The sequence below is a fragment of the Bufo bufo genome, chromosome 5, assembly GCF_905171765.1.
Source record: "Bufo bufo chromosome 5, aBufBuf1.1, whole genome shotgun sequence".
Classification (NCBI taxonomy): Eukaryota; Metazoa; Chordata; class Amphibia; order Anura; family Bufonidae; genus Bufo; species Bufo bufo.
The window spans coordinates 67481229-67497938 of NC_053393.1; the positions used below are offsets into that span (position 1 = coordinate 67481229).

Here is a 16710-nt window from a genome sequence, read left to right on the forward strand (position 1 = left end):
GCTATACCCTTCCTACAGGGGCCAAGCTAAAATCAGTTAGTGCAAAAACAGTAGGAGAAGCCAGACACAAGAAAATCACACTATGTACAAACCCAGAACCACACAGGCCCGAAAAGGCCCTTAAACAAAATATGTGGGAGCTGTGTCCCCCCAATGAACGGAAGAGAAACAGATTTTATGGTAAGTACAAAAATCTAGTTTTCTCATCCGTCTCATTGGGGGACACAGGCTTTGACCATGGGACGTTACAGAACAGTCCCCAAGGGTGGGCATAACAAGCAACCCTCCCGTCAAATCAGAGAACCGCCGTCTGCAAAACTCTATGCCCCAGAGACGCGTCAGCAGACGCAAAGGTGTGCACTCTATAAAACTTGGGAAAAGTATGCAAAGACGACCAAGTAGCTGCCTTGCACACCTGGAGGGCCGAAGCCCCATGATGCACCGTCCAAGAGGCCCCCACTGCCCGAGCCCAATGAGCAGTCACCCGGAAGGGCGGGGCCCGGTCCTTAACGCGGTACGCTTCCACAATAGCCAAACGAATCAATCAGGAAATGGAAGTCTTTGACACTGCCAGCCCTCGTCTCGGTCCCTCTGGAATCATGAACAGCAATCCGTTCACCGGACAATTGCCGTCTGGAACAGATAGATCCGAACAGCTCGTACCAAATCCAGTGTATGAGACGGGTCCGGACAAATTGAAGGGAGAATAATCTCATTTAGATGGAATTTCGAGACCACCTTCGGCAGGAAGGACTGCACTTGGTGAAGGACCACCTTATCCTGATGAAGGATCAGGAAGGGCGACCGACATAACAGAGCCGCTAGTTCCGACACTCTACTGTCACGGTGGGGAGTGGGGGGAAACTCCCCACCGTACAATGTGGACACAGTGGAAAAACAACTAGGCCAGAGGCAGAGATAAAGGAGCAGGTCACCTCCTATTGCATCAATAGTCCCCGCCCTAACTCCTCACCGTATGAGCGGACCTGGATGTTAGGACGGCTCATACCCAGGAAACCTAGGACCTTGAGTCGTCCTGATAATCCCTCAAATAAAGAAAGGACAGAGACGACCTGTTCAACCCAGACACCGATGAACAGGAGTCTCTACCGGCATAGCTGCAAGAAAAAAAAGTGGAGACCGCATACAGTAACTGGGTCGGCAGGTAAGCACACCAAACACACTTACCTGCCGCAGCAACACCGACTGGAACCAGAGTATGAGTACTGGTGCCCACAAACCATACAGGACACAGTAGAAACAACCACACCCAGGTATCCAGCACACCAGTTACTGCCTGGAAACTCCCATGCAAAACAGGATGCATGGCAGCCGCAGGCAAGCAGCATACAGATTTGTAGTTCCCCCTCCGGGGAACCCTTACATCCCCTTCTGGAGGACACAACGATAGACAGGGGAATGTCTAGCAAACATGCTGGACACCAAACACCACCAGACATGTAACAACGACCAGAGATAACACCTACCCATACAAACGACACCACACAGAAAGTAGGGTAGTGATGGGAATGAGACACCGGGATGACATAGGAGAGACATAGATGAGAACTCTATGTTCCACAAGGTGGCCCTCACTGGGCAGATTGAATAAGCTGGACAAGAGCAAGCTCCAGCACACACCGAGGCTGGAGGACAACTGACTCCAGCCTGCCAGCCACATGGCCAAATGGCCACACCCAGCAAGGAAGTTAACCCCTCCAGCACCAGACAGGGAAGGAACTAAGATATAAGGGGCCGTGCACACACATGCAGACAGAATGACACGTTGCCCCTGGCAACAGCATGCATGGCTAACAGCAACAAAACCGTGACATCTACGGATAGAAGTAATTGCAACCAAAAAAGCCACCTTATAAGACAGGAAGCTCAGCGACACATGCTGCAAAGGCTCAAATGGAGAATATTGGAGAGCGTTGAGCACTAGATTAAGATCCCAAGGATCCAACGGAGGACGGAAAGGGGGCGCAGCATGGGCCACCCCCTGCAGAAAAGTCCGAAACACCGAAAGCGAAGCTAAATTCCGCTGAAAAAGAATGGAGAGAGCCGAGAGCCAGCCCCAAGTCCATGCCCGACTGTAGGAAAGCCAAAAGTCACGATAAAGAAAAATGAACGGGAGACAGCTGTCGTCGCTCGCAGCAACTAAAGTAGGACTTCCAGGTCCAGTGGTAGTTTCTGGAAGACGACAGCTTCCTGGCCCGAATCATAGTCTGGACCACCGCATCCGAAAAACGCCAAGCCTTCAGTACAGCGGCTTCAACAGCCATGCCGTTAAATGTAGTGACCCTAAATTTGGGTGGAAGACTGTTCCCTGCGACAGCAGGTCCTCACGGAGAGGAAGACGCCAAGGTTTGTCGACGAGAAGGGTGACTAGGGACGTGTGCCACACCCTGCACAGACAATCTGGGGCCACAAGAATGACGGGCAGTCCCTCGGACCTGATCTTCCGGAGAAGGCGCGGAATGAGAGTAAGAAGCGGGAACACGTAAGGAAACGTGAACCGACTCCGCGGCATCACCAGCGTGTCGCATACCAGGGCCATAGGGTCACTGGTCCGTGCGACGAAGTCCTCGACCTTGTTGAACCGTGAGGCCATGAGATCCACATCCGGCCGACCCCACCTCTTGCAGATGGCCCGAAAGACCTGCGGGTGAAGAGCCCACTCACCGGGATTGAGACGCTCCCGGATGAGGAAGTCTGCAATTCAGTTGTCGACGCCGGGTATGTAAACTGCCGACAGTGCCGGCACACGTTTCTCCGCCCAGCTGAGAATCAGTGCCGTCTCGGCTATAATTGCCGGTCTCCGGGTGCCGCCCAGGTGATTGATGTACGCCATCTCCGTGGAGTTGTCGGACTGAACCCGCACCGGACAACCCTTGAGATGGTCAGCCCAATGTCGCAGAGAGCCGAATCGCCCTCAACTCCAGAACATTGATTGGAAGGGAGCTCTCCTTGCGTGACCATACCCCTTGAACAGAGAGATTTTCCAACACCTTCACCCCCCCCAATCCATGAGGCTTGCGTCCGTTGTTAACACCTGCCAACGGAGAGGGAGGAACGAGCGACCCAACGTCAACATCGGAGAGACCATCCACCATCTGAGCGCCCAGCACACTGGGGCAAGGAGACGTATTGGCCGATCCAAGGAGGTAGGGGAGCGATCTCAGCTGGACAGAATGGCTCGCTGAAGCGTTCTGGTATGGAATTAAGCATAGGGAACTGCTTTAAAGGCAGAGACCATGTGCCCCAAAGCCGGCATGCAGTGACGAATGGGAACTGGAGCTTGCCGCAACAAGGGGAGAATCTAAAGACGGAGAGCTGAGTTTTTCCGGAGGCAAGAACACCTTGGTCTGGCAAGTGTCCAGTACCATTCAAGTCAACCGCTGCGATGGAAAAAAACAAGACTTCTGCCTGTTCAGGATTCATCCGAAGCGCTCCAGGGTGTCTAAAACAATGTTCAAGCTGTCAGCCGTCCCCTGGAACGACAGACCCTTCACCAGGATAAGCAAGGATCGCAACGATCCCCCTGGCATGGAGCAAGGCCATGACTGCCGCCAGAACCTTCGTAAAGACCCTGGGAGCCGTGGCCAGGCCGAACGGGAGGGCTACAAACTGGTAGTAAAATAGACCCACTGTGAACCAGAGAAACCTCTGATGACTGACACATATGGGCACGTGAAAATAAGCGTCCTTGATGTCTATCGAGGACAGGTACTCCCCCGGTTCCATGGACGCAATGACCGACCTCAGTGAATCCAATCTACGGACGCGAAGGAAACGGTTGAGCGCCTTGAGGTGCAGAACGTGACGGACCGTCCCCTCTTTTTTGGAAACCACAAAGAGATTGGAGTAAAACCCCTGAAAATGGTCTTGCGCAGGAACCGGAACAATCACACCTTGCTGCAGCAGCGTGCGAATTGCCAAAAAAAAAGAATCTGCAGCTGCGGGAGAGGCCGGAGGAGACGACTGAAAAAAACTTGATGGAGGGGAGGATTTGAAATGACCTCCCTCCCTCCCTCACGCATCTGAGACGTGAGCCAGCCAAACATGCCGAAACACATGAACGGAGCCGCCTGTCATGCAGCGGCGCTCTTAGGGTTAAAGGACTTGGAGCCCTGTTGACGGGAACGCAAAGCAGAGGGAGTCTGACTGAGGGAATGGAAATTTTGTGCGACACAATGCACAAGCAAAATGATGCACCAAAGGGACCGCCTGCTTCGGGACCTGGGGTCTGGGACATAGTGACAATCCTGGCGCCGAGGTAGAGGGGAAGGTTAGGCCCTAAGAAGGGACAAACAGCACTTACCTAGCCTGTGTCCCTCCAAGCAGCCAGCCAGCCAGTCCATCCGCGTCCCGCCAGGTGCTTTGAATCCAAAACTCTCCCTCTGCCCTGCTGCTGGACACCGGTTTATTACACAGGTAAATTTCCGTAATTGGTGCAGACATTAGCCCAGGGTGTCCACTGTTAAAACAGCAGAAACCCAGCCGCTATGGTGCCCACTGCACTCAGGAAAGGGCGCCACTACATGTACAGTGGAGGTCCGGAAATGGTTAAAGGGGTTGTCCAAGTTGATTTTTTTTTCTTATAAAAGACAAGGTAGGAATAAAATAATAATAAAAATCCTTATTTTCACCGTTCTGAACCCCCTCCATTCCAGTGCCACAGCTCTGATCCAGACTTTGTTTTCAAGACTGTAGCAGTGAAGTGCCCTTATACTGCACATGACAGCTGCGGCCAATCACTGGCCTTAGTGGTCTCATGCCATAGCACTGCTGAGGCCAGCGATTGGTTACAGTGGTCATGTGTGGCATATGGGCATGTTATCGCTACAGGCAGAGAGGGTAAGAGTGGTGGATCGTAGAAGGTTCGGAATGGTGAGTACACATTTATTTTTATTATTTTACAATGTGGTTTCGCAAAAGTGAAAAAAAATGCAACAAAAATGTCTGGTGTGAATATGGCTTTGAACAAAATGTTTCACAAAACAAGTAAAACCTATATCCCTTAGGGGTTGCCACCTAACTTTCACACTAACTAATAAATGGCACATCTGCCAAATACTGCAGCCAGGCGGGGGTTCTCTCATGTAGAAGCCAGCATGGCGATCACCACCCCTCTTCAAATGATGCAGAATGGTCTCCATTCTGGCATATAAATGGGGTCCCACTATGACATCCTAATAAGGCAAATGGACGCAGGCAAGACATCCTTTTTAACATTATTGGGTTGGGCTAAGAAAAGATGAACTACTTACCGAAACCTTTTAAATATCCCCTGGGATATGGAGAACAGGCATATAATTAAGACCAGGAGGTAAAAGGGTAAAAGTGAGGACTGTGTAAGCCTTAAGAGGTAGTCCTGAGACGGCGGCTGGAATGATTCCTGACACAGCAGCCAGTTCACCGTGAAATTCCTGCGCCACAAAAACAGGCAAGACAATTAGGAACGGAGCACAAACTAAACCGCCAAATGTAAGAAAAGGTACATTTCAAGTTTAACTTACTTTGTCATACTCAGTCCAAATTTTACTTCAAGAGACTTTAGGATTTGATGGTTTTCTTTATGAGGAATGACGGTCTGAAGAATAAAGGTCACATATGTACAGGAGGATCTGTAGATCTTTACAGGGGATAAGTATATAGACCAGGGATGGACAACTTGCAGCTCTCCAGCTGTTGTAAAACTACAACTCCTACATGCCCTGCTGTAGGCTGATAACTGTATGCAGTCTGGGTATGCTGGGAGTTGTAGTTTTGCAACAGCTGGAGAACCTCAGGTTGGCCATCCCCGATAGAGACTACGTACAGTACCATTCGCTGCCATATAAAACGGGGGCAATTCCAAACCAGTGTGAAGAGTGCAGCTCCACCTAGTGGAGAATTAACAAGTGCCCTCTTTGGCCCATTTGTATTCCCAGGAAAGAAATTTCATTTTTGTCACCAAGTTGGACAAAAAACAAAAGCAAATCACTTACAGGGTACAGTCTGGATGCTTAGGCAATGGTAGGAGCAGGAGCCTCTTATGCAAAGCTCCTTTGCAAGTCAACCGGTCCACCCGTCAATGGTACTTTTTATTTTTTTAACCCAGTGACAACATCCCCCAACTCTCCATGGGATGTGTCTGATATTGCAGTACATCCCTGTTGAAGGAAATGGGACTAAACTGCAATTCCAGTCACAGCCAACAGACAGATGTAAATGATGGCCAGAGGGTAGAGAAAGGCGCTCATAGGGCGAGTGTTCAATAAGTGGAGAATCCACTAAAAAAAAGTTTTTAATGTATGCTCACCTATTAAGGTTGCACCTAATTGGGTGCAACCCCAGTAGCGGTTGTATGTAGACTGTTCACAGTTGGTGCAGCCAAATCTATCCGAATCCCTTGGGTGGGAGCCACCCCACCACTCGGGTTAGGACAGTGTGAACGAGAAGAAAGGACGCTTGACTGTTTCGGTCGAACGTATGGACAGTAGGAGGCGCACTATCACAACTGGATAATTTGTGACTAATTATCCAGTTGTGATAGTGCGCCTCCTACTGTCCATACGTTCGACCGAAACAGTCAAGCGTCCTTTCTTCTCGTTCCAACAGACAAATAAAAAAATCTAATCCCGGACGACCCCTTTAACGCCAAATCACTTACCCTTATTAAAAAATGCAAGGATACTGCAATCGTAAATGCTAAATAAAAGTACATCATCTTCATCACTTTTGCTCTGAAGGTGCCCTTCTTCACACTAATCTGAGGGAATGACAGAAAGCGAAGTAAATACTCATGAAAAGTATTGGTTTTCGGGTGTACAATCGTGCACAGGAACGTTCAGTTAATGATTTGTCATCTGCTTTCCTGAATCCTGCGCCTGGTCACTAGCCGTGTACAGTAGAAAAGCCTCAATCGGTGATGTCTCCATCTGACATCACCATCTAATATGGAAGTTATGTCATATCAATCATTGTTGCTGTGATCCAATATACATTGCTGTTCTATATAGTCAGTAAAAAGGGTCTTTGTCACATTTGTCAATGGGCCGTGTCTGGTGTTGCATTCAGTTCCACCACCAGACACTGACCATGGACAAGTGTTGAACTGGTTCTAAGAAAGCACAACCTTTTTTTTTTACTAATTCCAGGCACTGGAACACATTTTAAGAAAATACTGGTTTTAGGAGGCTTTTACTGCTATTCGCAGTGTGTGTACATGAGGAATAGCAGTAAGTCTAGCCAATATATGCTTGTATCCTGCATCTATCACCAGTTTTTCTCTCTGAAGGCACTCTCTAAATGGCGGTTCTGACGCTAGTAGGTGTAGACTAGTTGATATGATGCCTCCCATACACTGCACACACATAGAAGAGAACATCATGCTCTCCGAAATCTCTGCAGCACACTATGAGAAGCAGCATGGAGGACGGACAGACAGACAGGGAACCTTTGTGTGACCGCCATTCCTGAAGACTTGGATGCTTTCCTTTCCTTCTCCACACCCTAATCTGCTGTGTTTACACCCACTTTCCCCATCTCTGCTGGTATCCCTAAACTGGATTAGGGCTCATGCACATGAACATGTGCCGGCCCTTCCGTGCAATTTGCCGCAGACGGATCCAGACCCATTCAACTTAAATGGGTCCATGATCCATCAGCACCGCAAAAATAGGATTTTTTGTGATGACCTGTAAAATTATTTTCTCGCTGAGGTTATTGGTGGACACAGGAGACCATGGGGACACAGGAGACCATGGGTATAGCTGCTGCCGCCACTAGGAGGCGACACTAGGCAAAAAAATGTGTTAGCTCATCCTCTCCACTATATCCCTCCTGCACACACTGAGCTAATCAGTTTGTACAAAAGCAGTAGCCACAGACAGGAGAAGCCAACAGAAACCAATTGTATTAAAGAGAGCTGGAGATGGGTCAGAACCAAGAACAGGTGAGACCCACCAAAAAGAACCAGCAATCTACTTACTGGGTGAACTCAGCGAGAAAAGGATTTTACAGGTAAGCACAAAAAAATCCTATATTCGCGCTCGTATCATTGGGGGACAAGAAGACCATGGGACATTCCAATGCAGTACCATGGGGAGGGAACAAAAGACTAGAACAAATATCAGGCTGGCCATGGGATGCCGCACAGAAATGTGGGGAAAGGATGCACAGGAACCCTGAATAGAACAGAATGAGCATGAACCGGGAAGGCCGGCCAGCCAGACAGCCTAGAACGCACGGCGTCTTAGACTGGGCAAAAAGAGGAAAACCCAGTTAAACTAAGCCCAAGAACTCGAGAGGCTTTAGAAGATGTGGATAGCAGCACATAATATCCACAAGAAGGATAAGTATGTCTGACGACTGAAGATGATGTGCGGAAGGTACTTCTGGATAACGAGGACCACAGAATTGCTGCGGGGACCTGGACTGGAAACCCAGGGGAGTTTACTCAACAGAAATGAACCTGTAGAATCTGGGTATGCACAAGACCTGGCAAACGAGCAACAGGAAAACCCAGACACGACCTTACCAAATGTGTAAGTATAAGGATGGGATACTTCAACCTAGGAAAAAACTAGGAAAACTGGAAGGAATTACTGGGCAACTGGCAGAGGACTAGTCCTGTAGGCATCTCCCAGGTAAGTGAGGAGACCCCTGTGGGCCAATTTGTAAAAAAAAATAGCGAGTAGCCACTCCCTTGTAAAGAATCCAGCACGAGAAGAGACTAAAAAGTATGGAATAGGATCACTCATCAAGACCGAGATAAGGGATGGCCAAGGGGGATAAAAAGCCACAACGGGAACCAATCAGAGGAAGAAAATAAAAAACCATAGACAAATGGGGAGTAGTCTAAGAGGAAAAGACTGTGTCCCCGGATCAATAGCATCCCAACCGTGCAGCAGAGAGCAATGCGGCAGAAGAGTGCAGCCAAAGCAACCTCTGCCACTGGACAAAAGGAAGACTGCGAGTGATGCTGGATCCAGGACCATATCAAGACTGGCATTAGACAGCCTGAGGAAACTGAACAACCGCACTCTAAAAGAGAGCAGGTTACAATACACGAGAGAGAGCATATACACTTGCTGGAATACACTCATGGAAGCCTAACCAAAAAGGTAAGGATCGCAGCATACATCTCTTCTTAAAAAGGAAACGCCCCCTAAGGAGCAGGTACCGTGGAAGACAGATGCCCCGAGAGCCATAGAGGCTTGTCGTGAGACTTCTAACAAAAGAAGCTGCATGATACTCCACAAACTGCTTGGACCAGGCAGATCCAACTACAAAATGGGGCCACTTTTAGTATTTTTTTCCAGGGCCACTTTAAGTTCCCAGTCCGCCCCTGGTGTTGATGGTGTCATAGGATCAATAGTTAGCGCCAATGTCTTACTTTAAATGAGAACCATATGGTAGACCAATGTCATAGAAACAAGGGAGTTATGCCAACCAGGGAGAACCCCGCAATAGTGCGCACCAGAAGTGAATGGCTCATCAGCTATAGCATGCATACTAATGCAAATACCTGGTCAGAGAATGGAAGTACTGCAGATGACCATGTCATCAGGAATGAGTGGACAAATCAGATAAAACTGCAAGCGCCAGCATAAAGACCCCACCTATTGGTGCAATGGCATCCATTAGTCGCGTAAAATGCGCCAGAGATCAACCTGAGAGGAACTGTAGACACAACCACCACACCTAGGACCAGTAAGAGGGTTCCACCTATAGAAGGAGAGAAGCGGAAGAAGCTACAGCATACAGAGCCAGTGCCGAAACATGGAACGGAACAGAAGGCAATGTGGTAGAAACCACAGAACCATATCCAGTGCAAATGCAGGGAGAGAGGAGGAAAGCAACAAGGGTGCCACCATGGCTTGCAGGGGGAACATAAGCCCCGAGCCTGAGAAGGCAACCACACAGTGGTAGACAAGGCACTTAGGGCTAAGGCAAATTCTCCACCTGAGGATGGGGCAAGACAGCAGTAGCCACAGGAACTAGTGCTGGTGCAATACTCCACCTGAGGAGGAGGTCATAACATAGAAGCCATAGTATACGGTGATAGCACCATACTCCACCTGATGAGGAGACCATACAGAAGGTGCTATGGTATGTAGTACTAATGCAAATACTCCACCCGAGGGGGAGACTGTTCAGTAGGAGCCATGGCATGGAGTGCTAACACAAATCCTTCCCCTGAGAAGAAGCCCATACAGATAGTAACCACCGAAACAAGGGCTAGCGCAATACCTGAGAAGGCCATACAGTAGTAGCCATGATATGTAGCACTAGCATAAAGACTCCACCTGAGAAAGAGGCTATACCGTAGTAGCCACAAAAGCCATAGTCAGGGTAAACACGTCACCTGGTAAGCAGGCCCTACAGTAGTAGCTATGATCTCTAGTGCTAGCGTAAATAATCCACCTGCGGAAGAGGACATACAGTAGCAGCCATGGAATAGAGTACTAGCCTAAATACGCCACCTGAAAAAGGAGGAGAGCTAGAAGTGGAAACAGTATTCAGAGGCAGTGTAATACTCAATTCGCTTGGTAGTAACCACCGAATTCTCTTCTAGGGCAGATACACTACCTAAGAAGGTGGGACTTAAACGGTTTTGTGGGTACACACACTGGGAGGCCAGAGACTGCCATGTTGGCACTCAAAACCAACAACCATTAACGAAGGGGATAATGCATTAGTAGCTGCCGTATCCAGTGGTTGTGCCCGTATTCCGCCTGTGGGGGAGGATCGGGTAATAGTAGTGCAGTGGCTGGGTTTGGGGTGGCCCCAACGCTACGCTGGGTCCCCTGGACACTGTCGAGGTGTCACCACGTGTTTCTGCTCTCTGGAAGGGATGGTAAGACGTGGTGCACCCCAATGGGAAATAAGTCCAGAGAGTCAGGGTCTGCAGTAAACCAGTGAGCTTCTTTACTGGAGGAATTCAGATGCAAAACGATAGAGGCAAGGCATTGGGCTGGCTTCTCCAGTCTCCTCCCTGGCAGAAGAAGGGTTTGATAATGAGGAAAGGCCTGGGCTAGCTGTCCCTATTTCTCTTTAGAAGGCTGGTACCCTGTTCACCAGTAGTACCAGGGTCTTCTTCTGGTCACTCAGTAGTCTGGCAGAGTCTCCTCTTCCAGGCACTGTTCCCTAACTGTAGCATACTAGGGTCTCTGACTGCTCTCCTTATATACAGTTTTTGTTAGACTAGAACCTTCTAGTGGGAGGGGGGAGGGGAGAAACTCAGCACAAACAAATACATGGTTTCAACTCCCGCCTGGTATAGACTTACATCAGAGCTTCAATGATACGCAATGATAATGATACAGCAGGTTTTTCAGACATAACAACATAGCTAAACCAGACATTTAAAAAGGTCAGGCTGTCTGCTTTTTGGTGGTAAAAAAAAAAAGTCTGGGTTTTTCCCTCCAAAACATGGTCTTCTTTAAAGGGAATCTGTCACCTGCTTTTACCATTTTAAGCTGTCACCATCGCTATGTTGACTAAAGTACCTTATTTCCAGCAGTCTTCTTTTTACTTTATTTCGTTTTGTAGTTTTGATATAAAAGCGCTTTTTCTGTTATGCTAATTAGGGTCCAAGGTGCCCAGAGGGGCGTTTTTTCCCCTCTCCGGTGCCCAGTGACGCCCCCCTGCAGTGCCCAGCCCGCCTTAATTTGAATTCCACGAACGCCTCCTGATCATCAAATAACCTCCCACAGCCCCGGCAAACGGTTCCGCCCCCTCCCCACGTCATAGTCTACCTTATAGAAATGCCCCGTCCTTCTTCCTGTCTGCAGCCAGAAAACTTGCGCAGGCGCAGTACTGCCAGCGGCCTGCGCGATCATCAACGTCCTGAGGGCAACAGCGCTCAGGTCACATCACTGGGCTCGGGGCATGCCCAGTGAGACTTTTGAGGCTGTTGCCCTCAGGAGGTTGATGATCGCGCAGGCGCAGGCCGCTGGGGGGGTTAATTCTGCAACAGACACCACACTCAGCACTTGATAGAGCCAGGGTAACTTATTATTTATTTTAATATAAACATATAGTCGTGTATTCAAAAACAGACACCCCTAGCCCCAACTAAAGGCAAGAAGGGGTTAATTTTAAACTACACAGCCATGTAATGGGGAATCCAGCCTCAGTAAGGTGGCAGGCAAGTAAGGGTTTTGCTTTTTCGGACAGAGAGGCGGGGGGCGGAGCTCAGCAGGCTCCTGGAGAAGGGAAGATTTCTGAGTGTTGCTGTGTGTATAAACTAATGAGGTCGAAAAATACTGCTCCTCTTAAGCTGGCCATGCACACTATACTTTTGTCCGCCAAAACCGTCAAGAACGGTCAGCCAACACACCAATGTGTGGGGAGCTTCCAACTCTCCCCGGAAAGATGATGAAACAAGAAGGGGAAACAAGGATTGGGCGAAATTTATATTTTCTCACAATCCTTTTGTTCGTTCTCTGGGGAGATTTTTCTGCTATCCTCATCACATACACAGACATTTACGGACATGTTGAATGCGTATATGAATGGCGAACCTGGGAGGGAGACGGGAGAAATAGCTATTGAATGTGAATGGCCAGCTTGGTCTTCGACAGATAAATTGTCTGATTTTCACAAGTACTTGGGCTTCTTTAAAGGTGTAGTATCATAAAGACAAACAGTTTTTTTAAGTACAAGCCAGCTTTTAGAACCCACACACATTACGTTATCGTCGTCCAAAGGCAGGACTAGGTAGAGGTCTAACACGTAAGGCTACTTTCACACTAGCGTCATGGATCTGCAAAAATGCTTCCGTTACAATAATACAACCGCATGCATCCGTCATGAACGGATCTGGTTGTATTAGGTCTTCTATAGCCAGGACAGATCCGTCATGAACTCCATTGAAAGTCTAAGGGGACGGTTCCGTGTTCTATTGTGTTAGAGAAAACGGATCCGTCCCCATTGACTTACATTGAGTGTCAGGACTCTCGCTCAGCATCCCAGGCAGCGTTTTGGTGTTCGCCTCCAGAGCGGAATGGAGACTGATCGGAGGCAAACTGAGCGGATCCTTTTCCATTCAGAATGCATTAGGGCAAAACTGATCCGTTTTGGACCGCTTGTGAGAGCCCATGACAGATTTCACAAACGGAAAGTCAATAGGTGAGTGCGAAAGTAGCCTAAGTGGGACTCCCTACTCTCCTTTGACATCATCATCAAAAGTATCGGGCACTTTGAATTTTAAAGCCTCATTCTTTTGTCCTACAGAGAGAGAAGCCGTCTCCAAAGATGCCTGGCAGTAGCGTTCTCCCCTCTCCCCACTGACAACACATTAACAGTCAAACTGAGCTGTATGTGGATTGGGGAGTTAGGAGAGATAGCGGTCAGCCAAAAGAGCGTGCAGCCGACAGACTGAAGGTGTATGGGCATCTAGAAGACATACAGCACCACGTGATGGTCATTAACGGATAGCAGTTAAAGGGGTTGTGCAGCAGTTTATAATGATGAACTATCCTCAGGATAGCTCATCAATATCTGACCTGCGAGGGTCCGACACCCGCAACCCACACCGATCAGCTGTTTGAAGAGCGCCGATTCCTGGTCTTTATACTACGCGTCGTCTCCTGTGGAGCGGCGACATAATGTAATTACAAGTACTCACTCCCTTTGAGTGCAACTATTAACTGCATTTTTTATAACACTGCAGCCAGATGTGGCTTGTTAGCCTGCTTTTTGGGTCAGTTGTGTTCTTATCAAAGTACGGCAAGCTCCATACATGGTGTTTTTCCCTCATTCTTTACATGCGCTTAAAAACACTACAAAAACTACATGTGAAGGAGGCCTAACAGATATAATCCTAATAATAATACAACAGTTCTTAATAGGTTACCTGGAGGCTTTTGGCAATCATAGAACCTATCACAAGGCTTAGCAGAGGAGACGTTAGCAGCGATGAATTTTCAAACTGGAGTAAATATCCCAAAAATACAGAGAATAAGTACATTTTATGTACTTTATGAACCTGCAAAACGAAAAATATATATATTAATACGATTTAAAAAAATCATGTATAGGCTGATGAGACTATATGATCTTTCAAGTAAGGAGCTATAGTGCATTCATTTGATTCATTTTCTTAAAAAAAAATTTTAAAAAAAAAATCATCATCATGTGACAATTCCTTTACATGTTCTTATAAAGACAAGCCAATGTTTGCGAGCGCTCCCTGCATGCATGACATGCTAATAGTACTGCCCTCATAGCTGAGCTTGACCTCAAGGAATGGCTTGGTCCCTCTTACGGTACGGCCAGGTTTCTAGATGCAGCTTTGGAAGCCAAAACCAAGAGTGAATTCAAAAACGAGATTTTGTAAAACTTACCAGTAAAATCTCTTTCTCGCCCATATTCATTGGGGGACCCCTGGCAGCTATACCCCCTCCAGCCTGGAGAGAGAGCTCCAGTTTGTGAGAAGCAGCAGGAGAAGCAAGTAAACCAACGAAAAAAAACGTGGAACAGCAACAATGCCAAGAACCGAACTGGGTTCTAACCAGCAACAGCCACAACTGTGGCCGAACAACAATACTGGGTGGGTGCTGTGTCCCCCAATGAAGAGCGAGAAAGAGATTTTACTGGTAAGTTTTACAAAATCTCGTTTTCTCGCCCATATTCATTGGGGGACACAGAGACCATGGGACGTCCGAGAGCAGTCCACGGGGAGGGAAAAACCACAGACCCTTGGAGCAAGCGCCCCTGCAGGCAACTAAGAACTGTCGCCTGCAAGACCACGCGGCCCACGCAGCGACCGTCGATGCATAAGTATGCACCTGGTAACTTCTTGCGAACATGTATAAGGAGGACCGGAGCCACCTTACACAACTGTGCAGCCGAATCGCGATTCCTACTAGCCCAAGAAGCGCCCACCGCTTTGGGGGAGTGAGCCGTGACACCTAAGGGTGGAACCCCGCTCCGAGCGCGGTAAGCTGCAGCACTTGCAGACCGAATCAACGTGCAATCGCCCTTTGGAGGCCGCCAATCCCCAGCGAGGACCCTAATAATGAGTAGAGCACTGACAGCGTCCATAATGTAACTCCCTTCCGTAGGGTGCGAAGGAAGGGACCGTGAAGGAAGGACAATTGCTTCATTGATATGGAAGTCAGAGACCCCCTTCAGGAGAAGAAGGGATGGGCCAGAGACCCGCCTTAGCCTTGGAAGAACCAGGTAGGGGATCTTGCAAGAGAGCCCCCCAACGTAGACACCCGCCTGAGGGATGCGATAGCCACAAGAAAAAACTACCCCTACGACAGGAGCCGGAGTGAGAACTCCCGCAAGGGCTCCAGGGGAGAGGACTGGAACACTGAGAAAACTACAGTCATGTGAAAAAATTAGGACACCCTTTGAAAGCATGTGGTTTTTTGTAACATTTTTAATAAATGGTTATTTCATCTCCGTTTCAACAATACAGAGAGATTAAAGTAATCCAACTAAACAAAGAAAACTGAAGAAAAGTCTTTTCAAGATCTTCTGTAAATGTCATTCTACAAAAATGCCTATTCTAACTGAGGAAAAAGATAGGACACCCTCACATGTATTCCCTCTTAAATTGGCTCAGATCTCACACAGGTATATCACACCAGGTGCACATAATTAGTAGATCGTTACTCTGCATGTTGAATGAGGCTTGCCCTATTTAAACCTCAGACATTTAGTTTGGTGTGCTCCTGACTGTTGAAGTGAGAGTGAGCACCATGGTGAGAGCAAAAGAGCTGTCAGAGGACTTCAGAAAAAAGATTGTAGCAGCCTATGAGTCTGGGAAGGGATTTAAAAAGATCTCAAAAGATTTTGAAATCAGCCATTCCACTGTCCGGAAGATAGTCTACAAGTGGAGGGCTTTCAAAACAACTGCCAACATGCCCAGGACTGGTCGCCCCAGCAAGTTCACCCCAAGAGCAGACCGCAAGATGCTAAAAGAGGTATCCAAAAACCCTAAAGTGTCATCTCGAGAACTACAGCAGGCGCTGGCTACTGTTGATGTAGAAGTACATGCCTCTACAATCAGAAAGAGACTGTACAAGTTTAACTTGCATGGGAGGTGTGCAAGGAGGAAACCTTTGCTTTCCAAGAGAAACATCGAGGCCAGACTGACATTTGCCAGCGATAAAGTTGACAAAGACCAGGACTTCTGGAATAATGTTCTTTGGACAGATGAGTCCAAAATTGAATTATTTGGACACAACAGCAGAGGACATGTTTGGCGTAAACCAAACACAGCATTCCAAGAAAAGAACCTCATACCAACTGTGAAGCATGGAGGTGGAAGTGTCATGGTTTGGGGCTGCTTTGCTGCAGCAGGACCTGGTCAGCTCACCATCATAGAATCCACGATGAATTCTACTGTGTATCAGAAGGTGCTTGAAGAACATGTGAGACCATCAGTTAGAAAATTAAAGCTGAAGCGGAACTGGACCATGCAACATGACAATGACCCAAAACATACTAGTAAATCAACCAAAGATTGGCTGAAAAAGAAGAAATGGAGAGTCCTGGAATGGCCAAGTCAAAGTCCAGATTTGAATCCCATTGAGATGCTGTGGGGTGACTTGAAAAGGGCTGTACGTGCAAGAAACCCCTCAAACATCTCACAGCTGAAAAAGTTCTGCATTGAGGAGTGGGGTAAAATTTCCTCAGACCGATGTCGAAGACTGGTAGATGGCTACAAGAACAGTCTCACTGCAGTTATTTCAGCCAAAG

The 16710-nt window shown here is 48.0% G+C and overlaps 1 protein-coding gene across 2 annotated transcripts in view; it reads right to left on the bottom strand.

Moving 5' to 3' along the window:
* DPY19L4 (dpy-19 like 4) overlaps positions 1-16710 on the bottom strand; it is an 83606-nt gene that overhangs the window by 22860 nt on the left and 44036 nt on the right. For both annotated transcript variants that reach the window (XM_040433054.1, XM_040433052.1), the window contains exons 10-13: positions 13853-13984; positions 6659-6757; positions 5523-5596; positions 5274-5432 (exon numbers count right to left, since the gene is read on the bottom strand). In XM_040433054.1, the coding sequence (XP_040288988.1) occupies positions 5274-5432; positions 5523-5596; positions 6659-6757; positions 13853-13984 (464 nt within the window). The remainder of the gene's footprint in view (positions 1-5273; positions 5433-5522; positions 5597-6658; positions 6758-13852; positions 13985-16710) is intronic.